The following is a 15,704-nucleotide window of genomic DNA, read 5'->3' on the forward strand; positions in this document are numbered from 1 at the left end:
GTGGCCACCCTGAATAAAACCATAAGAAAGAGGGAGGGGGGATGGATACTGGGCAGGGAGCCAGGGTGTCTACCCTAGGCACCAAGCCTTAGTTGCCACCTCTCTCACAGGGATCTAGATGCCCTTGAAGGAGCTGCCTGTTGTTGTCAGGCCAACAGTGGAGGCTGGTCCTCTGCAGAACCACCCAGTGGCGGTTGCGGGCTCCACTCGGCTCCTGCAGTTATTCCCCAGGCCTGGTTAGCAAGATGAAGGTGTTATGCAGGGTCCGTGTGGGATAGAGAAAAGGAATAGGTTCTAGAGCCAGAATCCAGTCCTGCCCTTGTCAGCTTGGAGGCCCTGAGCAGGCTACCTCACCTCTGGAACTGCAGGTGGGTTCCAGGATTGTCAGGGAGATTCAACCAGGTGGTGCCTGTCAAGGGCCCACAAAGCACCAGGCACATTACAGTGTGCCAGCACCATGAAGTGGGACACACAGAATACGGTCTGGTGGTATTCAAGAATGGCCTTTTTGGTAAAAAGAAAAGCTGGGAAGTGGGATCATGGGTGATCTTTATTTTTTTCTTCATACTTTCCTTGGTTTTCTAAATTTTGTTCAGTAAGCATCTATTCCTTTCATAATTAAAAAAAAAACAGTAGGCACCTTTCTGTGCTTTACGAGGAGCTAACAGTCATTGTGTACTTGCAGTTTATGCGGGAGATGGCAGGGGCCTGGCAGATGACAGTGGAGCAGAAGTTCGGCCTTTTTTCTGCGGAGATAAAGGAAGCGGACCCCCTGGCAGCATCAGAAGCGAGTCAACCCAAACCTTGTGCCCCCGAAGTAACCCCGCACTACATCTGGATCGACGTATGTTTCCAGCCCCACTGCTGCCCCAGGCTTGGCTATGTTCTGCCCACTCTAGCTCTGGGGCCAGGGCTCACCCTGGGGCCCATGGCTTAGTGAGCTTGAGACTCCAGGTTTTAAGATTGCTTACCTGGGGGGAGGGTAGGGAGTGGTCCCTGGTGGCCTCTCCCTGCTTCCCCTCAGATCCCCACCCGCCATCCTGTCAGCCCAGAGCCCCTCCTCAGCTGGCCACACTGGAGTGGGCTGGCCAGGCCCCAGCAGCATGTTCTCCTTTCCACTCAGTTCCTGGTGCAGCGGTTCGAGATCGCCAAGTACTGCAGCTCTGACCAAGTGGAGATCTTCTCCAGCCTGCTGCAGCGCTCCATGTCCCTGAACATCGGTGGGACCAAGGGGAGCATGAACCGGCATGTGGCAGCCATCGGGCCCCGCTTCAAGTGAGGGGCTCTCCTCTGGGGGTGCTGTCTGTGTTGCTAGTGCTGGGGGCGCTCTCCACAGGGCTTTCCCATGGTTGGTCATTTATTCACTTGAAACTGACCGAGCCCCCAGTATGTGCAGGTTCCCCAGAGGGGGATTGGCACGCGAATGACCTGGCCCACCATGCCCTTCCAGGGCTGGGGAAGTCAGGCAGCATGCTGTCCACGTGGCGGGGAGTGTCCAGGAAGCTGGTTCACTCATGGACCTGGGCAGCTCTTCTAAGCTGATTGGGCACTAGGCGGCAGCAAAATTGTGTTACTGTTCTGGTGACATAGTAGTGAGTGAAAAACAGCAGGTGGTGTGGCAGAGCTCAAGTGTGACAAGCTCAGTGTGGGGGCCAGCAATGACTTTGGGCAGGTCACTTTACCCCTCTCAGATGTTTGCAGAAAACTTGTGATCGTGCTTACTGTATACCAAATCCTGTGTAAAACACCGGCCACACCAGTGGACAGCATGTACCCCTGCCTTTGGGGGACATGTGGCCTGGTGGGGGCCCCCAAGCTAGGTGCTGTGATCAGGGGCACTCTGGATACAGCAGGAGGAGCTGGGCCTGCAGGTGCCTGGGGGATGGCAGGAAGGGAGGGAGAGGGCCCCCGCCAGAGTATGCCGCTCCCCCCGCCTATGCCCTTCCTGCTGCCTGCTGGCCATGCCAGCTCTGTCTGCCCCTCCCCTGAGCTCCAGACCGTGTTCCTGCAGCCTGCTGGGCACTCCCTGGGGCCGTGCTTCTCAAACCACTGTGGGGAAGGGCTGGTTCTCTTTTTCCTTAACTTCCAATCTGTCATGGACCTATACTTTTATAAAATGCAAAGAGAATGAATTACTAGAAAAGGATCCTCACTGGACTGTCATAGCAATGTGAACTCGCCCTAGAAATGAGCAGCTGCTCCCTCTCAGTTCCTGTACCTCCCTTGTCACAGATCAACACAGTCTGTAGACACCCTTTGAGGAGCCCTGACGTGGCAGAAACCAGGTGCTTAGGAAATTTCTTTTTTTAAAAATTTGAATTAAATGTTCTACCTTCATAGCAGCTATAGGCGACTGTACCTCAGGGAGCAGTTTGCAGATTTTTGTTAGAATGAAGCTTCTGGCTAAGGCAGCTTAACAGACAAATTGTTCATTTTTCCCCCAACAAAAGTGAGGGTTTAAAAAAAACATTTCCTAAGACATTTCAGGTTCAGTAAACCTGTGAATGGTAATCACCTGGCTAATGTCACAGTCCTGGCACCCTAGAGCTCTGTGATCCGGAGACGTGCCCTGAGCTCAAGGACCCAGTGGTTTGCAGGGGAGACAGGGACCCCTCGGAGGTTCAGCCCAGGTTGAGCAGCTCCAACTCAGCTCTGACGTGGCCTCTGGGGCTCTCTCATAGACTGCTGACCCTGGGGCTGTCCCTGCTGCATGCTGACGTAGTTCCAAACGCAACCGTCCGCAACGTGCTCCGTGAGAAGATCTACTCAACTGCCTTTGACTACTTCAGGTACACCCCTGCCAGCTGTACTGTGCATAGTGTCAGTGACAGCCCAGCCCCACCCATGCCCCAGTTGTCCCAAACCCTGGGGAGTCACAGGAGGAAACAGTTTGCCTGGTTTATGTGCCGACTTCCTTGTTCAGCAGCCCTGGTGCCCCTGGATTTGAATATCTGCAGTCCTGTGCATGTTTCCGCGTGTGTGCTTAGAGCTAGCCTCCCTATGAGATGTGCACACATTTTCCCTCAGTTCCATTGACTTAAGAGATTAAGTGCATCCATTTAACTTTCCAGTTAATATGAATATGAAGTGCATCCATTTAACTTTCCAGGTTTTGCAAATACTTGCTACCTGGGGCTTTGTAAGTGTAGTTTTGTCATTGCTTGGAAACAGCTGCAGCTGCACGATCTGCCACAGGCACACTGTTTGGCCGAGAGCTGTAGACCTTGCCCAGGATAGTGCTGGGCACTATCCTGGCAAGGATAGGGGTCCGAAAATCACACTTTCCACCATGAACTAATGAGATAGTTGTTGCTGATGACTAGCTCTGGGCTGACCACTCATGTTACCTCTCACTGCTTTATAATATGCCTGGCTTCTAGTCCCTGGCTCCAGGCCCTCAACTCTTGTCTTCTTGTGGTTGTTTGAAGTTGTCCCCCAAAGTTCCCTACTCAAGGAGAAAAGAGGCTACGGGAAGACATAAGCATAATGATTAAATTTTGGACTGCCATGTTCTCGGATAAGAAGTACCTGACTGCCAGCCAACTAGTTCCCCCAGGTAAGTGTTCTCAGCAGTGCAGCTGCTCACGAGTGGCAGGGCTGAGGTGTGGGAGTAAGCAGGACAGACGTGCTGCATGGTGGGCAGCCCTGAAAGAGCCAGGTCAGAAGAGCAGTTAGGGCCCCGCTGAGCCCTGGCCTCAGCTATGCTGTCTGGTCACCAGAGGCCCAAAGCCTGCCTGGCTGCCACTTCTCCTCCAGCCCCAGCTGAGGAGCATAAGTAAGGCAGGAGGTTTTGAGCAGACGCCACTCAGCATAACTTCTCCCGGCACCAGCTCAGTTCAAAGGCACCCCCTGCACATCTGCCGGGCCAGTACTGGGCTGAGGCCAGTGTGCCATGATGAATAAGGCAGGGTCCGTTGTCATCCAGTAGGAGACAATCAAATCGGCAGGTGATTTCAACATGAGGGGATCGTGGAAGCACCCCTCAAGGACAGGCACTTGGCCCACTGGAGTTGGGGAGCCAGGGACATTTTTCTAGAAGAGGTGATATGTGAGCTGAGTCTCTGAGGATGAACAGGAGCTACCCAGGGTGGACGAGGGGAGAGGAAAAGGTGCTGAAGGGTAAGCAAGTAGCGGAGCTCCACAAGGACACCATGTTCTTGTTTCTCTCAGCACGTAGCTGATTACATACCACAAATTAGGGGTGAGGAGCAGGCTTTCTGCAGGCAGATCTGCAGCTGACAACCTGGCTGCCAGGAAAAGGAAAGAAACATTAAAAATCAGGCACAGTGATTTTCTACATCACCTTCCTGGGTCCACTTAGAACAGGGCAAGCAGCCCTTATCACCTGCCCCCACAGGCCCTCGGGTTATTGCTATGTTAAAGGACAACATGGTGCTCTGGGAGATCAGATCACTGCTGTAATTTATCAAGATGACTACTCATATTTGTTTTATTCTGTTTTAAAGGTTAGGAGGAACATAATAAATTTAGTAAACTTTCCATCTAGAATGGTTCACTAAGGAACTTCTCAGATGTCTGGGTTTGTTCTACAAAGCCGTCAATGGCTGTGTCTTCCCCTCCCTGCTCCTCCACTGATTGCCTGATCTCTGGTGAAAATCCACATCCTCATTCTAGAAGCAACAATGTGTTTGCCCACAGATAACCAAGACACCCGGAGTAATCTGGATATAGCAGTCGGGTCTCGCCAACAGGCCACACAAGGCTGGATCAACACGTACCCCCTGTCCAGTGGCATGTCGACCATCTCCAAGAAGTCAGGTCAGTTGAAGGTGGGCTGATAGGTCACTTGTGTCTGAGTTATGTCCTGGCAGCTCAGACAGCAGACGGAGCACTGAAAGCTTCCTCTGGGTTCTAGAAACGAAAGGTGGGCCTGTGAACTCCAAGGAATACACTTGTGCCTTCTCGTTCCCTACCAGGCATGTCTAAGAAAACTAACCGGGGCTCCCAGCTGCACAAGTACTACATGAAGCGCAGGACGCTGCTGCTGTCCTTGCTGGTAAGGCGCCGCCCACCACGTGCCCACAGCACCCTGGGAGGAGAGTGCAATGGCACATGGGCACATGCAGAAGGCGCGTGGGTGTCTGTCTCATCTCACCAGGCCACTGAGATTGAGCGTCTCATCACATGGTACAACCCACTGTCAGCCCCAGAGCTGGAGCTGGACCAGGCCGGAGAGAACAGTGTGGCCAACTGGAGGTCCAAGTACATCAGCTTGAGTGAGAAGCAGTGGAAGGACAACGTGAACCTTGCCTGGAGCATCTCTCCTTACCTGGCCGTGCAGCTGCCAGCCAGGTGGGCCCAGGTCACACCTGCTTGACGAGGGCCTTGCCAGAGGTCCAGTGCGAGGGTACCTGGGTGGGGAGGAGAGTGACGTGTCACCACCAAGGACAGTTGGGGAAGCCATCTTAGTGGGCCGGGCCCCTGCCTTGGCCATTCACCTGGTCCTTCTGTGCAGTGGTTACACAGCGCAGACTCCTGCCTGGGGTGTCCCAGCACGTTGGAGCCTGAGGACATAACATTAGGGCACATTCAGGGCCCCAATCTTATTAGAGAAGGAAAGGAAGCACATGGAGGCTGTCACCCCAGGGAAGTGGACCTGGGGAGAGTTTGGGTTTGTTCTTAGATGTCATCTTTCAGTGGCAGGCTACTCGGAGGAGGCAGCCAGCAGCCGAGTGTCCTGTGAACTCTCTCTTGGTAGCTCTTACAGAGACAGAACTCTTAAGACCGATGGTAGCTGAGAGTGACTTCCAAGGCCCCTGTGTTAAATCCCACCATAGGGATGGCATTCACCCCGTGTGTGCGTCCGAGGGTGGACCTTTCTTCCCTGTGAGCCCACACTTGCCTACTTACAGCTTCCTCCTTCTAGTCTTGATTCAGTCCTCTGGATCAGGACCACAGCCTGACAATGTTTACGGAGAGTCTACCTTGCATTGGCCTGGGGCGGTCACACCTAAAAACTTGCACCCGCCCTGCCACCTACTAAGGTGCCTTCCAGCCCAGGGCCGCCATGTATAGATGGGCTGATTTGGAGGCCAGGGCAAGGGGATGTTCTGAAGGCAAGGACTGTAAAGGGAGGCCTCCTTTGAACGGTGAGTGCAGGCTAATTCCTGTTCGAGATAATTCCAGCATTTTGCCGTAACCATTTATAATGCTGTTTATTGTAAGTACTTGCAGTCAGTTACCAACACGTTTGTAGCATAGAGCATTTAGATATCACTGAGCATTGCTCTGCATCCTTCCAGTTCAGGGCTCCTCTGGCTCCCCTCTTCCATGGAGATGGAGCCCCTATCAGCCCATGAGGCCACCCTACCCACACCCTCTGTGCTCCGTAGGTTTAAGAACACAGAAGCCATCGGCAACGAAGTGACCCGTCTGGTTCGGTTGGACCCGGGAGCCGTTAGTGACATCCCCGAAGCTATCAAGGTAGTGTAGCACATGCTGGGGCCTGGGCTCAAACTGCACAAAAACAGAACTGACTCCAGAAATGCCTGGAAACTAGAAATATGACAAAAACCTAGTGACCTCCGGGGTATAATGATTTTTTAACTTCCTGTGTTTTCCATTCCTCATATGAAGCGTTTATTATGTTTACAGTAGAAGAGTATTGAAGGCACTTCACCCTAGTTGAAGTTATGCTGTCTTACGTAATGTGTCAGAAGCATTTTCCCATGTTGTTACATATGCTTTATAATCATCACTTTTGGGGGCCATCCTTGTGATGCAGGATGGGACCAGGTATTTCCCGAGGGGCTCCAGGGACTACCTGAGCCAGACCGTCTCCCTGCTTCCTTCCCAGTTCCTGGTCACCTGGCACACCATCGATGCCGACGCACCCGAGCTCAGCCACGTGTTGTGCTGGGCACCTGCGGACCCACCCACCGGCCTCTCCTACTTCTCCAGCATGTACCCTCCGCACCCTCTCACGGCACAATACGGGGTGAAAGTCCTGCGGTCCTTCCCCCCGGTGAGCCAGGTCCTGCCTGAGTTGGTCTCACTGGGACTCTCCAGAGGTGTTTAGGTGGAGAGATGAAAGATAGGCTTTATTTCAAACCCAGACGTAGGTCTGATTAAATGTTGGTCCATCTTAGAACACGTCTTCATTCCCCATTTCTGTTCAAGTAGTCACAGAAGATAGATTTAGTTCTCATTCAGATGTGTTTACTAGTTACATTTATTTTTTAACTTAAATTAGGTGTTTGAGTTAAAAAATGAGGTTTAGATGAGTTTGGTTCCAGTTGTGGCCATGTGGGCACGTCACCCAGCCTCAGGCTGTTGGGGAGCCCAGGGACCCCACATGACAGCCATAGTGACAGGGGTTCAGTTGAATGTTCTAGAGAGTGACTCACTGTGGCTCAAGCACATGGGTCTGCTATAATCTCAGCCCTTGTCCCCGAGCAGGACCTCAGCAGTGAGCACGGGCAGGCCCTTCCTTCTCTCCGTGTAGGCGTGGGAGCCTGGTTTCACTTTTTCTCACTGATGGTGTGTTTCAAGCCATTGGCCATTTTCCTTGCTGTCCTCTGGGCTTTCCCTGCTTCTCAGTCCTCTGTGGTCTCCAACAAGGACGGTGTCCCATGTGCTGAATGACAGCAGGGCCATTCCAGGTTGGGGTGGGGCCCTGGGACATCCATCCATGTTGAGATGTCCTCATCTTTCTTAGAGGTAAGGAAATGTCCTCCCTCCCTAGCTTCTCCTTCTCCTTTGCAGGACGCCATCCTGTTCTACATCCCCCAGATCGTGCAGGCCCTCAGGTATGACAAGGTAAGGCTGTGCCAACTTGTACTGTGAGATGTGCTGGGCAGTGTGGAGGGAGCTCTTGGCAACGGGGACAGAGGCCTTGGGAGCTGTGACCACGGTCCCTGAGCTCCTCTCACACACACTCCCACCGTGGTTGTCACCAGTGGCCATGGCCAGGAGGCCCTGCTCACCCCGCCTCACCCTGAGGCCCAGAATCACTGTGCAGAATGAGTGTATTCTGGAAGTGTTGATGGCCACTTGCTCAGAGTAGGCAACCTGGCCTGGGTTCCCCACTCATTGGATGGGAGTCTTGACAGGTCCCCTAGCTCCCTAAATCCAGCTCCCTTGTCTTTTCGGTGGGAACTGGTGAGAAGGATTAGATGAGATGACGTATGTATTAGTTTGCAAGGGCTGCCAAAGCAAAGTACTATAGACTGGGGGGCTTAAAACACAGAGATTTATTTTCTCACAGTTCTCGAGGCTAGAAGTCTGAGATCAAGGTGTCGGCAGGTGTTGTTTCTTCTGAGGTCTCTCTGCTTGGTTTGTAGATGGCCATCTTCCCCCCATATCCTCACATGGTCATTCTTCTGTGTCTGTGTCCTAATCTCTTCTCCTAAGGACGCCACTCAGATTGGATGAGGGCCCACTCTAATGATCTCATTTTATCTTAATCACCTCTTTAAAGGTCCATCTCCAAATACAGTCACATTCTGAGGCACTGGGAGGTGGGTAGAACTTCAACATATGAATTTGGGGAGGGCACACAGTTCAGCCCATAACAGCATACAGGCATATAAGGTGCCTAGCGCAGGGCCTGGCACAGAAGATACCCGCAAGGGTGACAACCCAGAGCCCACACCGCCAGTGCCTCGTCCCAGTGCCACCCCCCCACACCCGTGTCTGAGTGCAGCAGCAGCATCTGCCTCTTCCCTGCTCCTGCCAGTACTGCTCCCCGCTGCCCTAGACTGGCCTCATGTCCCTGCTACATAGGACCCCAGAGCACCCTGTGTCCTGGCTAAGCCCTCGTGTCCCTGGCCTACCTGTTGGCTGCCTCCTGCCACTCCCGTCTCCATAGTGGCTGTGAGTGCTGTGGTGAGGTGGCCTGGGGCTGGCTTCTTCCCCACAGATTGGCAGGATGCTCCATCTTGGTCCATAGACCAAAGTGCTTCTAGAACCACAGCCAACCTCTCTTGAAAGACCGAGTCCTGTCTTAGCTAGGTAGCTGCCAAAAGCCCTCCAACTTGGAGTGGGTGATTTTGGTACCGTGTAGAACTATATTCGCTAAGCTGGGGCCTTCTCACTGGTCCTACCACCTGGGGACTGTCATGATAGCCCTTTCTCCAGGTACCAGTTCCCTTTCCCCTTTTCTCCCCTCCCAGCATGGTTCTCCCTTTACCCTTTGTGTCTCTGCTTTCACCTCCACATGAGTGCACGTGGTGGCTGTCAGAGAACTCCAGCTCCCCAGGCAGTGTGCTCAGCGCTCTGCGCTTAGCACGCAGACCCAGGTGGGCTCCGGTTATCATAGAGAGGCCTGGGGACGCTGCCACTGGTACGTGGAGAGTCAGGGGGGCTGCAGTTTGTTTTATTTCGCTATTATTTTACATAAGCTGCTTTTCAAAAAAATCTTGATATATATTTTTTCTTTATTCCTTTTTTTCTAGTTTTCAAAATGAGTTAATTCCTTAGCATTATCCAAAGATGACCGATGAGTTTTTCCCTTTTCTCCCCCAAATATCATTATAAACCCATGAATTTTGACGTGTTTGATATGTCCCACTCCACTACAGTTATTTTTGAGGTCCATCTTCCTAACTCAGGGAACCCCCTGATTGTCTACTTTGTTCTTTGATCTTTACTCTTTGATAACCTCCTTGCTTTCCAGAAGGACAAGATATTCCAGGCTCTTCTTGTATTTCTTCTGTCTCAGACCTGGAATCACCAGTTTTCCTAGGAACTCTGATTCATTTTAGTGAGAAATGGCATTGAGACACTGGAATCTGAATGCTGAGAATGCTCACTGCCATTGAGTTAACCATTATTTCTAGGCCTTTCTGGTAGATAGAAATTTTTTTTTTTAAGAAAAAATAAATCATGAGATTATACTGCTATTTTCAATTGAAATGTAGAATTACAGAGGTTTTTGTGTTTTTTTTTTTTTACTTTATTTGATTTTATATTTAAATCTTTTAACATTAAAAATATTGGTTCCTAACAATTAACATATTACCTTTTTGCTTTATCCTACTGTATACAATAGTTTCAAAAAAAAACTAATAATACCAGTATTATTACTCAATGTAATTACTGAAAACTGGGTCACATTTTTTTTGCTATATTTTCCATTAGGGACATACAGTCAGATGACTCTATTTTAAAGTCACTTGAAATGATTCTTCTCTGTGTGGTTACACCAGCTCAAGACTCAGCTAGTTTCAGTGGTTTCTTTCTTGCTTTCCATTTTTAGGGATTTTTTTAAGTCTAAGCTTGAGGGGATACAAATGTATATATGTATTTGCTTATATTTTTTTGAAACACTAATAAAAATGGCTAGAGAGGGAGCAAACAGGATGGAAGTGACTATGCTTAGTAATTTTTGACTTTGGAACTATCTCACTATTTGCATAGTTATAAAGCAAACATATATATATTTTTCAACCAAATTGGCCAGCAAGGCATCTATTAAATGGATTAAGAAACACATGGGAATGACATGCTAAAATCTTTTCCAAAGCCTGAAGCCTCTGTGGTCCTGAGTGATTGGTGACAGTTCCTCCTTGTTCATACTGTGCTGCCTCAGGTTCCATTTCCCTAGTGTAGTCGGATTGTTACTGCCTTGAGTCCCCTTCCATGGTCTTGGCAAAGTGGACTGGATCACTGGTTTATTATAAAAGGATGTACCTCAGGAACAGCCAGACAGAAGGCACACATGGGATAAGGTACATGGGAAAGGGCGCGGAGCTTCCATGCTCTCCATGCACGCCACTCTCCCAGCACCTCCACATGTTCACCAACCCAGAAGCTCTGCAGACCTATATTTAAACACACTATAAGTTGAATATTCATAGTTTGTCTTTAGATCCATTTGCTGGGTTAGAATTGGGAAACCCATAGCGATGAGTTATTTGAAGTTTGACCTGTTTGGTAAGCTCACCCACCCAAGTTGAGGACATCCGTCCAAGGAATAGTTTACCAGATCAGGGGCCACAGGGAGGGAGAGGCTACTTCCCCAAGAGTCTTCCAGAAAGGCTAGCCACCTTTTTAACCTAGGACATGCTAATTAAAACTGGAATTATGAGTAGCAGAAGATTACTAAGGAGGAAGAGGAGAGGTCCTTAGGATGGTGGCCATGGTGTGTCAACTCATGAGGGAAGTATCTATGCATGAGATAGAGTTTTCTAGAACCTGCCCATCACTGGGGAACATTGTTCTAAACAACAAGCTTATAGGTGAGTTTTAGTACCTAGCCTATTCCTTCCTCATACTTGACAACAGCAGAAATGGGTGAGAGAGTTGTGGTTCTTAGAATCCAGGGGGAAGGAACAGAGGAGACAAAAGCTGACTCGTGCTTGTATTGCAGACCCTACCACCCGGGGCCCCGTCTGCTGGCCAGCAAGCTGGAACTTGGCCTGGCCCCCCGGGGGACTCATCACAGACCCAAGAGAGCTTGCTCACACAGCCAGAGACCACTTGGCCTCACTCCTTGCTGGGTCTGCAAGTGCTGGGAGTCAGCTCCTGCTCTGAGTTAGGAAGAGTCTCTTTTGGTGGAGAAGGGCTCCAAGCCTGGGCTGACGGTGACCTTGTCTCCTACAGATGGGCTACGTGCGGGAGTATATTCTATGGGCGGCGTCCAAATCCCAGCTTCTGGCACATCAGTTTATCTGGAACATGAAAACTAACACCTACCTAGATGAAGAGGGGCACCAGAAAGACCGTGAGTACTCTGTCGTCTTCCCTCAGGTCTCACACCATCTTTCACACCTTGGGGGCTGCCCAGAGCCTTCCTCGGCCTCCGGAGCCCTCCATGACCCTTGCTGCCTCTACTTCCCATCCTTTGGCGGGAATGCCTCACCTTTAACACCCAGTGGGAGCAGGACCCCCCTTCACAAAGCCTTTGCTCGCCCACCCTCCAGACGCCCTGCCTGCCCCGTGACCCTGCAGCTGGCCCCTTCCTGCTGCTCTCCGAGCACGAGTGAGACCCTCCTGCTCCGGCTGAGCTGCTTCTCCCGAGCAGTCACCCCATGCTTGACCCCGCGGCCCCACGTAGGGGTGAGGCGGCTGCCCAAGGCAGACTTCTCAGACTCTCATCTCAGGACCCTTCTCATCTTTAACTGTTGAGACCCTTGAGGAGCTCTGGTTTATGTGGGCTTTAACTGTCAATGTTAACCAACATTAGAAATGAAAACTGAGACATTTAAAAAATAAAAAATAAAAACCTGGGCTGGCTAGGTGACGTGGTGGTTAAGTTCGCGCGCTCCACTTTGGCGGCCCAGGGTTCGCAGGTTCGGATCCCGGGTGTGAACCAACACACTGCTCATCAAGCCATGCTGTGGTGGCGTCCCACATACAAAATAGAGGAAGATGGGTACAGATGTTAGCTCAGGGCTAGTCTTCCTCAGCAAAAAATAAACGATTACAAGTTAACATAATGTATTTTTATGAAAAATAACTTTAAAAAAACTCAAATACGAGTGAGAAGAGTGGCGTTGCTTTACAGTTTTGCAAATCTCTTTAATGTCTGTAGAAGACATTAATTTGTCTTTAATAACGTCATAATGTCTTTAATGTAGTAAAAGACAGCTGGATTCTCATTCTGCTTCCACATTTAATCTGTTGGAATATGTTGTTTGGATGAAGTAAACTCGGGAAATTCAGCCTTGCACAGACGTGTAGTGTAGTTGGAAAAGGGAGGGGCATTTTAGTAGTCTTTCAAGTCACTGTGGATGTTCTCCGTTGACACTGCACCAAACTCGACAAGTGGTAGTTTCTGAAAGGTTAATTGCAATGTGGAATCTGAAACCAGGTCCGTGAACTTCTGCTCTGTGCATTAAAGCCCACTGACCTACCCTGCACTCATCCCCATGCAGGACTTTGTAACGTCCAGCAGTGGTCATTTATAAAATGTAGATGGGTGAGCTATGCCCATCTCCCGAATGTCGACACGTTTCATTATACAGTGTTTAAAAATCACTTGGGTTAATGCTCCACCAGTCTCATATAACAGAAACATTCATAAGTTTTAGGAAACTGTCAAGCTCACAGTAGCAGATGCAAGTTTTCCAAAATTTTGTAGTTGTTTCCCTTAAATGGCAGATCCATTTTGTTCGTTTTCAAGAAAATATCCATTATGTACCTAAGTCTCAATAACATATTTTGTCTGCAAGTCTTTCTTTCAAGTAAAAGTGATATTCCCTGAAAATAGAGGTTAGTTCAGCCTGCAAGTCAAACGAACGCAAGGTGCCCTCCTTGAGCCCACGAAGTGCTCCAGGGGCAGTGGCAGAGGCGCCCCGTGCGCTTCCCATTTCGTCACACAGAATATTAAAAGGGCGTATTTGGGGTAGAGTTTAATAAATTAGTGATTGTTTATCACTTTGCCAAGGACAGTCTTAAGTGACCCTGGCTTTTGTTCTCGCCGCGAGAGCAGAGCCGTGAGGACCCAGTGACCACTAGCGCCCTGGGCCCCCCTCACTTCTGCACAGGCTTGCAAGCGTCAACACTGTAAGGAGGGCCAACAGCCTCTCACTGTGGTTTTGACTGTGGGGTCCGCTGCGAGGGTCCCAGGGACCCCTGGCACACTCAGGATGGCTGGTCTAGGTGCCTGCCGGGGACACCTGGGATGCACCTCCGCAGACATGGGTGGGGTTTCCTGGAGGGCCTTTCTGTGGTGCAGGCTCACGGTCGGTTTCTTTGTCAGCTGACATCGGCGACCTCCTGGAGCAGTTAGTGGAGGAGATCACAGGCTCCCTGTCGGGCCCAGCCAAGGACTTCTACCAGCGGGAATTTGATTTCTTTAACAAGATCACCAACGTGTCGGCCATCATCAAGTAAGCGGCATCTCCTTCCAGTCTTGGCTCCTGGGAATTGCCTGGGGAGCTTTAAAGGTCCCAGCGCCCAGGGCTCCCCGCTGCTGGTTCTATTGAAAGCCAGGGTTGGGAATCTCTGCTCTGGTGATTCAAGTCTCTTGAAAGTATAGCAAAATGCGCAGCCCTACGAACTTCAGAAAACATCTTAGTTTCGTTCCAGATATTGTCCTGCAGTTTGAGGCTACTCTGCTCTCTCCAAGTTCTGAAGGATCCTAGCAGTATTAGGAAAACCAGACCCCTTGGCAGCTCCCATCATCATTGCCCTGATTCACACCTCCTGGGCCCTCCATTCACATGGGCCTGACGCCATCCTTGGACGTCTGCGGCATTGCCCGTTTGGTGGGACAGGGCCCTGCAGTCATCGACGCTGGCTGAGTGCCTGGGGGGGCTCCAGCAGGGGGAGCACTGGGTGCCCCCAGGGGCCTCCTTTTCCAGTGCTCAGGCTTCTCTCACCTTGGTCACCCCGTGGCTCAGCCCATGTCTCCTGAGGCCCTTTCTCAGGCCAGGTACTAGGTATAGCAGTGATGCAGCAGCTTCTAGCCCACAAAGATAAAGGGGTGGGGAGGTGGCATTTCCTGGGCATCTGTCACATGGCAGGTGCAGGATTCCATTTTACCCCTCCCCTCCTCATCCTAGGGGAGCAGGAGGTCTGAGGGGCCTGCCCCAGGTCATGCTGCAGTTAGATAGCAGACCAGCATTTGAGCACAGTTGTCTGACCCCACAGCCAACTCTGTCCCCGTCTCTGACAGCAACCTGCACACACATGGCAGGGATCACTGTGTGTGGTCTCCTAGAGGAGCCTTCAGGAGTAGCTAGAACTAGAAAGAGAGGAATGGAGAGGGCAATCAGACGGGAGGGGGCCCTGGGCTGTCCCCAAGTCCTAGTGGCCAGTTCCTGCAGGAGACAGCCGAGTGTTTCTGTCCTGTTTCTCAGGCCCTACCCGAAAGGCGACGAGAGAAAGAAGGCTTGTCTGTCGGCTCTGTCTGAAGTGAAAGTGCAGCCTGGTGAGCAGGGGGCCTCAGGAAACTAACGAGAAGGGCTTCTTCCTGCAGGCAGGGAGTGGGGGCCACTGCCGCTCTGGGTGGTGCAGGGCAGGCGTGGAGACCAGCATCGTGATTGGCCGCTTGTGCACTTGGGCCCTGGGGTGCCCCGTGCCCCTCTCCAGAATCTGTACCTGGTGAGCTGAGAGGCACGTCTCAGCGAGCACCTTTTGTCTTCCTTGCTGCCTATTTTTCTAAAGGCTGAGACACTCAGCAGCAGCTGTTATTCTGGAAGGTTCCTGAACTCCAGTGTAACAGGAACAACACAGACAGTGGGCGTGGGGTGGGATGGGGGGTGTCACAGGTGTGCTGGGACCTGTGGGACAAGGCTGTCCGCCCCTGAGGTGGGAAGCTGCTCCGTGGTGCCTGCCAGCTGTTGCCGTGTGGGAATTTGAGCCCAGTGTGGTCAGATCTGTGCTTTTTCAAGTCAAGGCGGAAATCCAGACTTCACTGCACAGCTCGCCAATTTTAACCGTTGGTGCTGACTCGTTTTTCAAAACCCTGGGGGTCCTGTGCAGAAGTTCACACCGGCTGCCCTCGACCGGGGCTGCCAGTGCGGGGCCTCAGTTTAGACCTTTCCTTGACTTGTGTTGAGCTCCCTGCCCAGCGCACACAATGACTCAGTTTCCCCGAGAAGGCCTGGCATCCACTCCGGGACTCATCAGCGAGACCCTGCTGCCCGGTCTTGTTGCGGATCTTGTCCTGAGGCACTGGGGAGCCAGGGCTCCAGGGCAGAGGAGTAGAGCTTGCATCTCTGAGAGAGGCTGGAGCTGGCGGGTGAAGGAGGGGCAGGGGACGGGAGGAAACCATGTGGGCCTTCTGCCTTGCC

General features: G+C 51.4%; 1 protein-coding gene across 4 annotated transcripts in view; it reads left to right on the top strand.

Moving 5' to 3' along the window:
• PI4KA (phosphatidylinositol 4-kinase alpha) overlaps nt 1-15,704 on the top strand; it is a 131,321-nt gene that overhangs the window by 106,193 nt on the left and 9,424 nt on the right. For all 4 annotated transcript variants that reach the window (XM_087423796.1, XM_087423798.1, XM_087423797.1 and 1 more), the window contains 13 exons: nt 686-844; nt 1,124-1,275; nt 2,682-2,789; nt 3,429-3,556; nt 4,660-4,779; nt 4,938-5,017; nt 5,120-5,313; nt 6,354-6,444; nt 6,818-6,985; nt 7,726-7,779; nt 11,566-11,686; nt 13,667-13,796; nt 14,769-14,839. In XM_087423796.1, the coding sequence (XP_087279922.1) occupies nt 686-844; nt 1,124-1,275; nt 2,682-2,789; nt 3,429-3,556; nt 4,660-4,779; nt 4,938-5,017; nt 5,120-5,313; nt 6,354-6,444; nt 6,818-6,985; nt 7,726-7,779; nt 11,566-11,686; nt 13,667-13,796; nt 14,769-14,839 (1,576 nt within the window). The remainder of the gene's footprint in view (nt 1-685; nt 845-1,123; nt 1,276-2,681; nt 2,790-3,428; nt 3,557-4,659; nt 4,780-4,937; nt 5,018-5,119; nt 5,314-6,353; nt 6,445-6,817; nt 6,986-7,725; nt 7,780-11,565; nt 11,687-13,666; nt 13,797-14,768; nt 14,840-15,704) is intronic.

Source organism: Ceratotherium simum, chromosome 35, assembly GCF_057802395.1.
Source record: "Ceratotherium simum simum isolate JZ-2026a chromosome 35, ASM5780239v1, whole genome shotgun sequence".
NCBI classification, from domain to species: domain Eukaryota; kingdom Metazoa; phylum Chordata; class Mammalia; order Perissodactyla; family Rhinocerotidae; genus Ceratotherium; species Ceratotherium simum.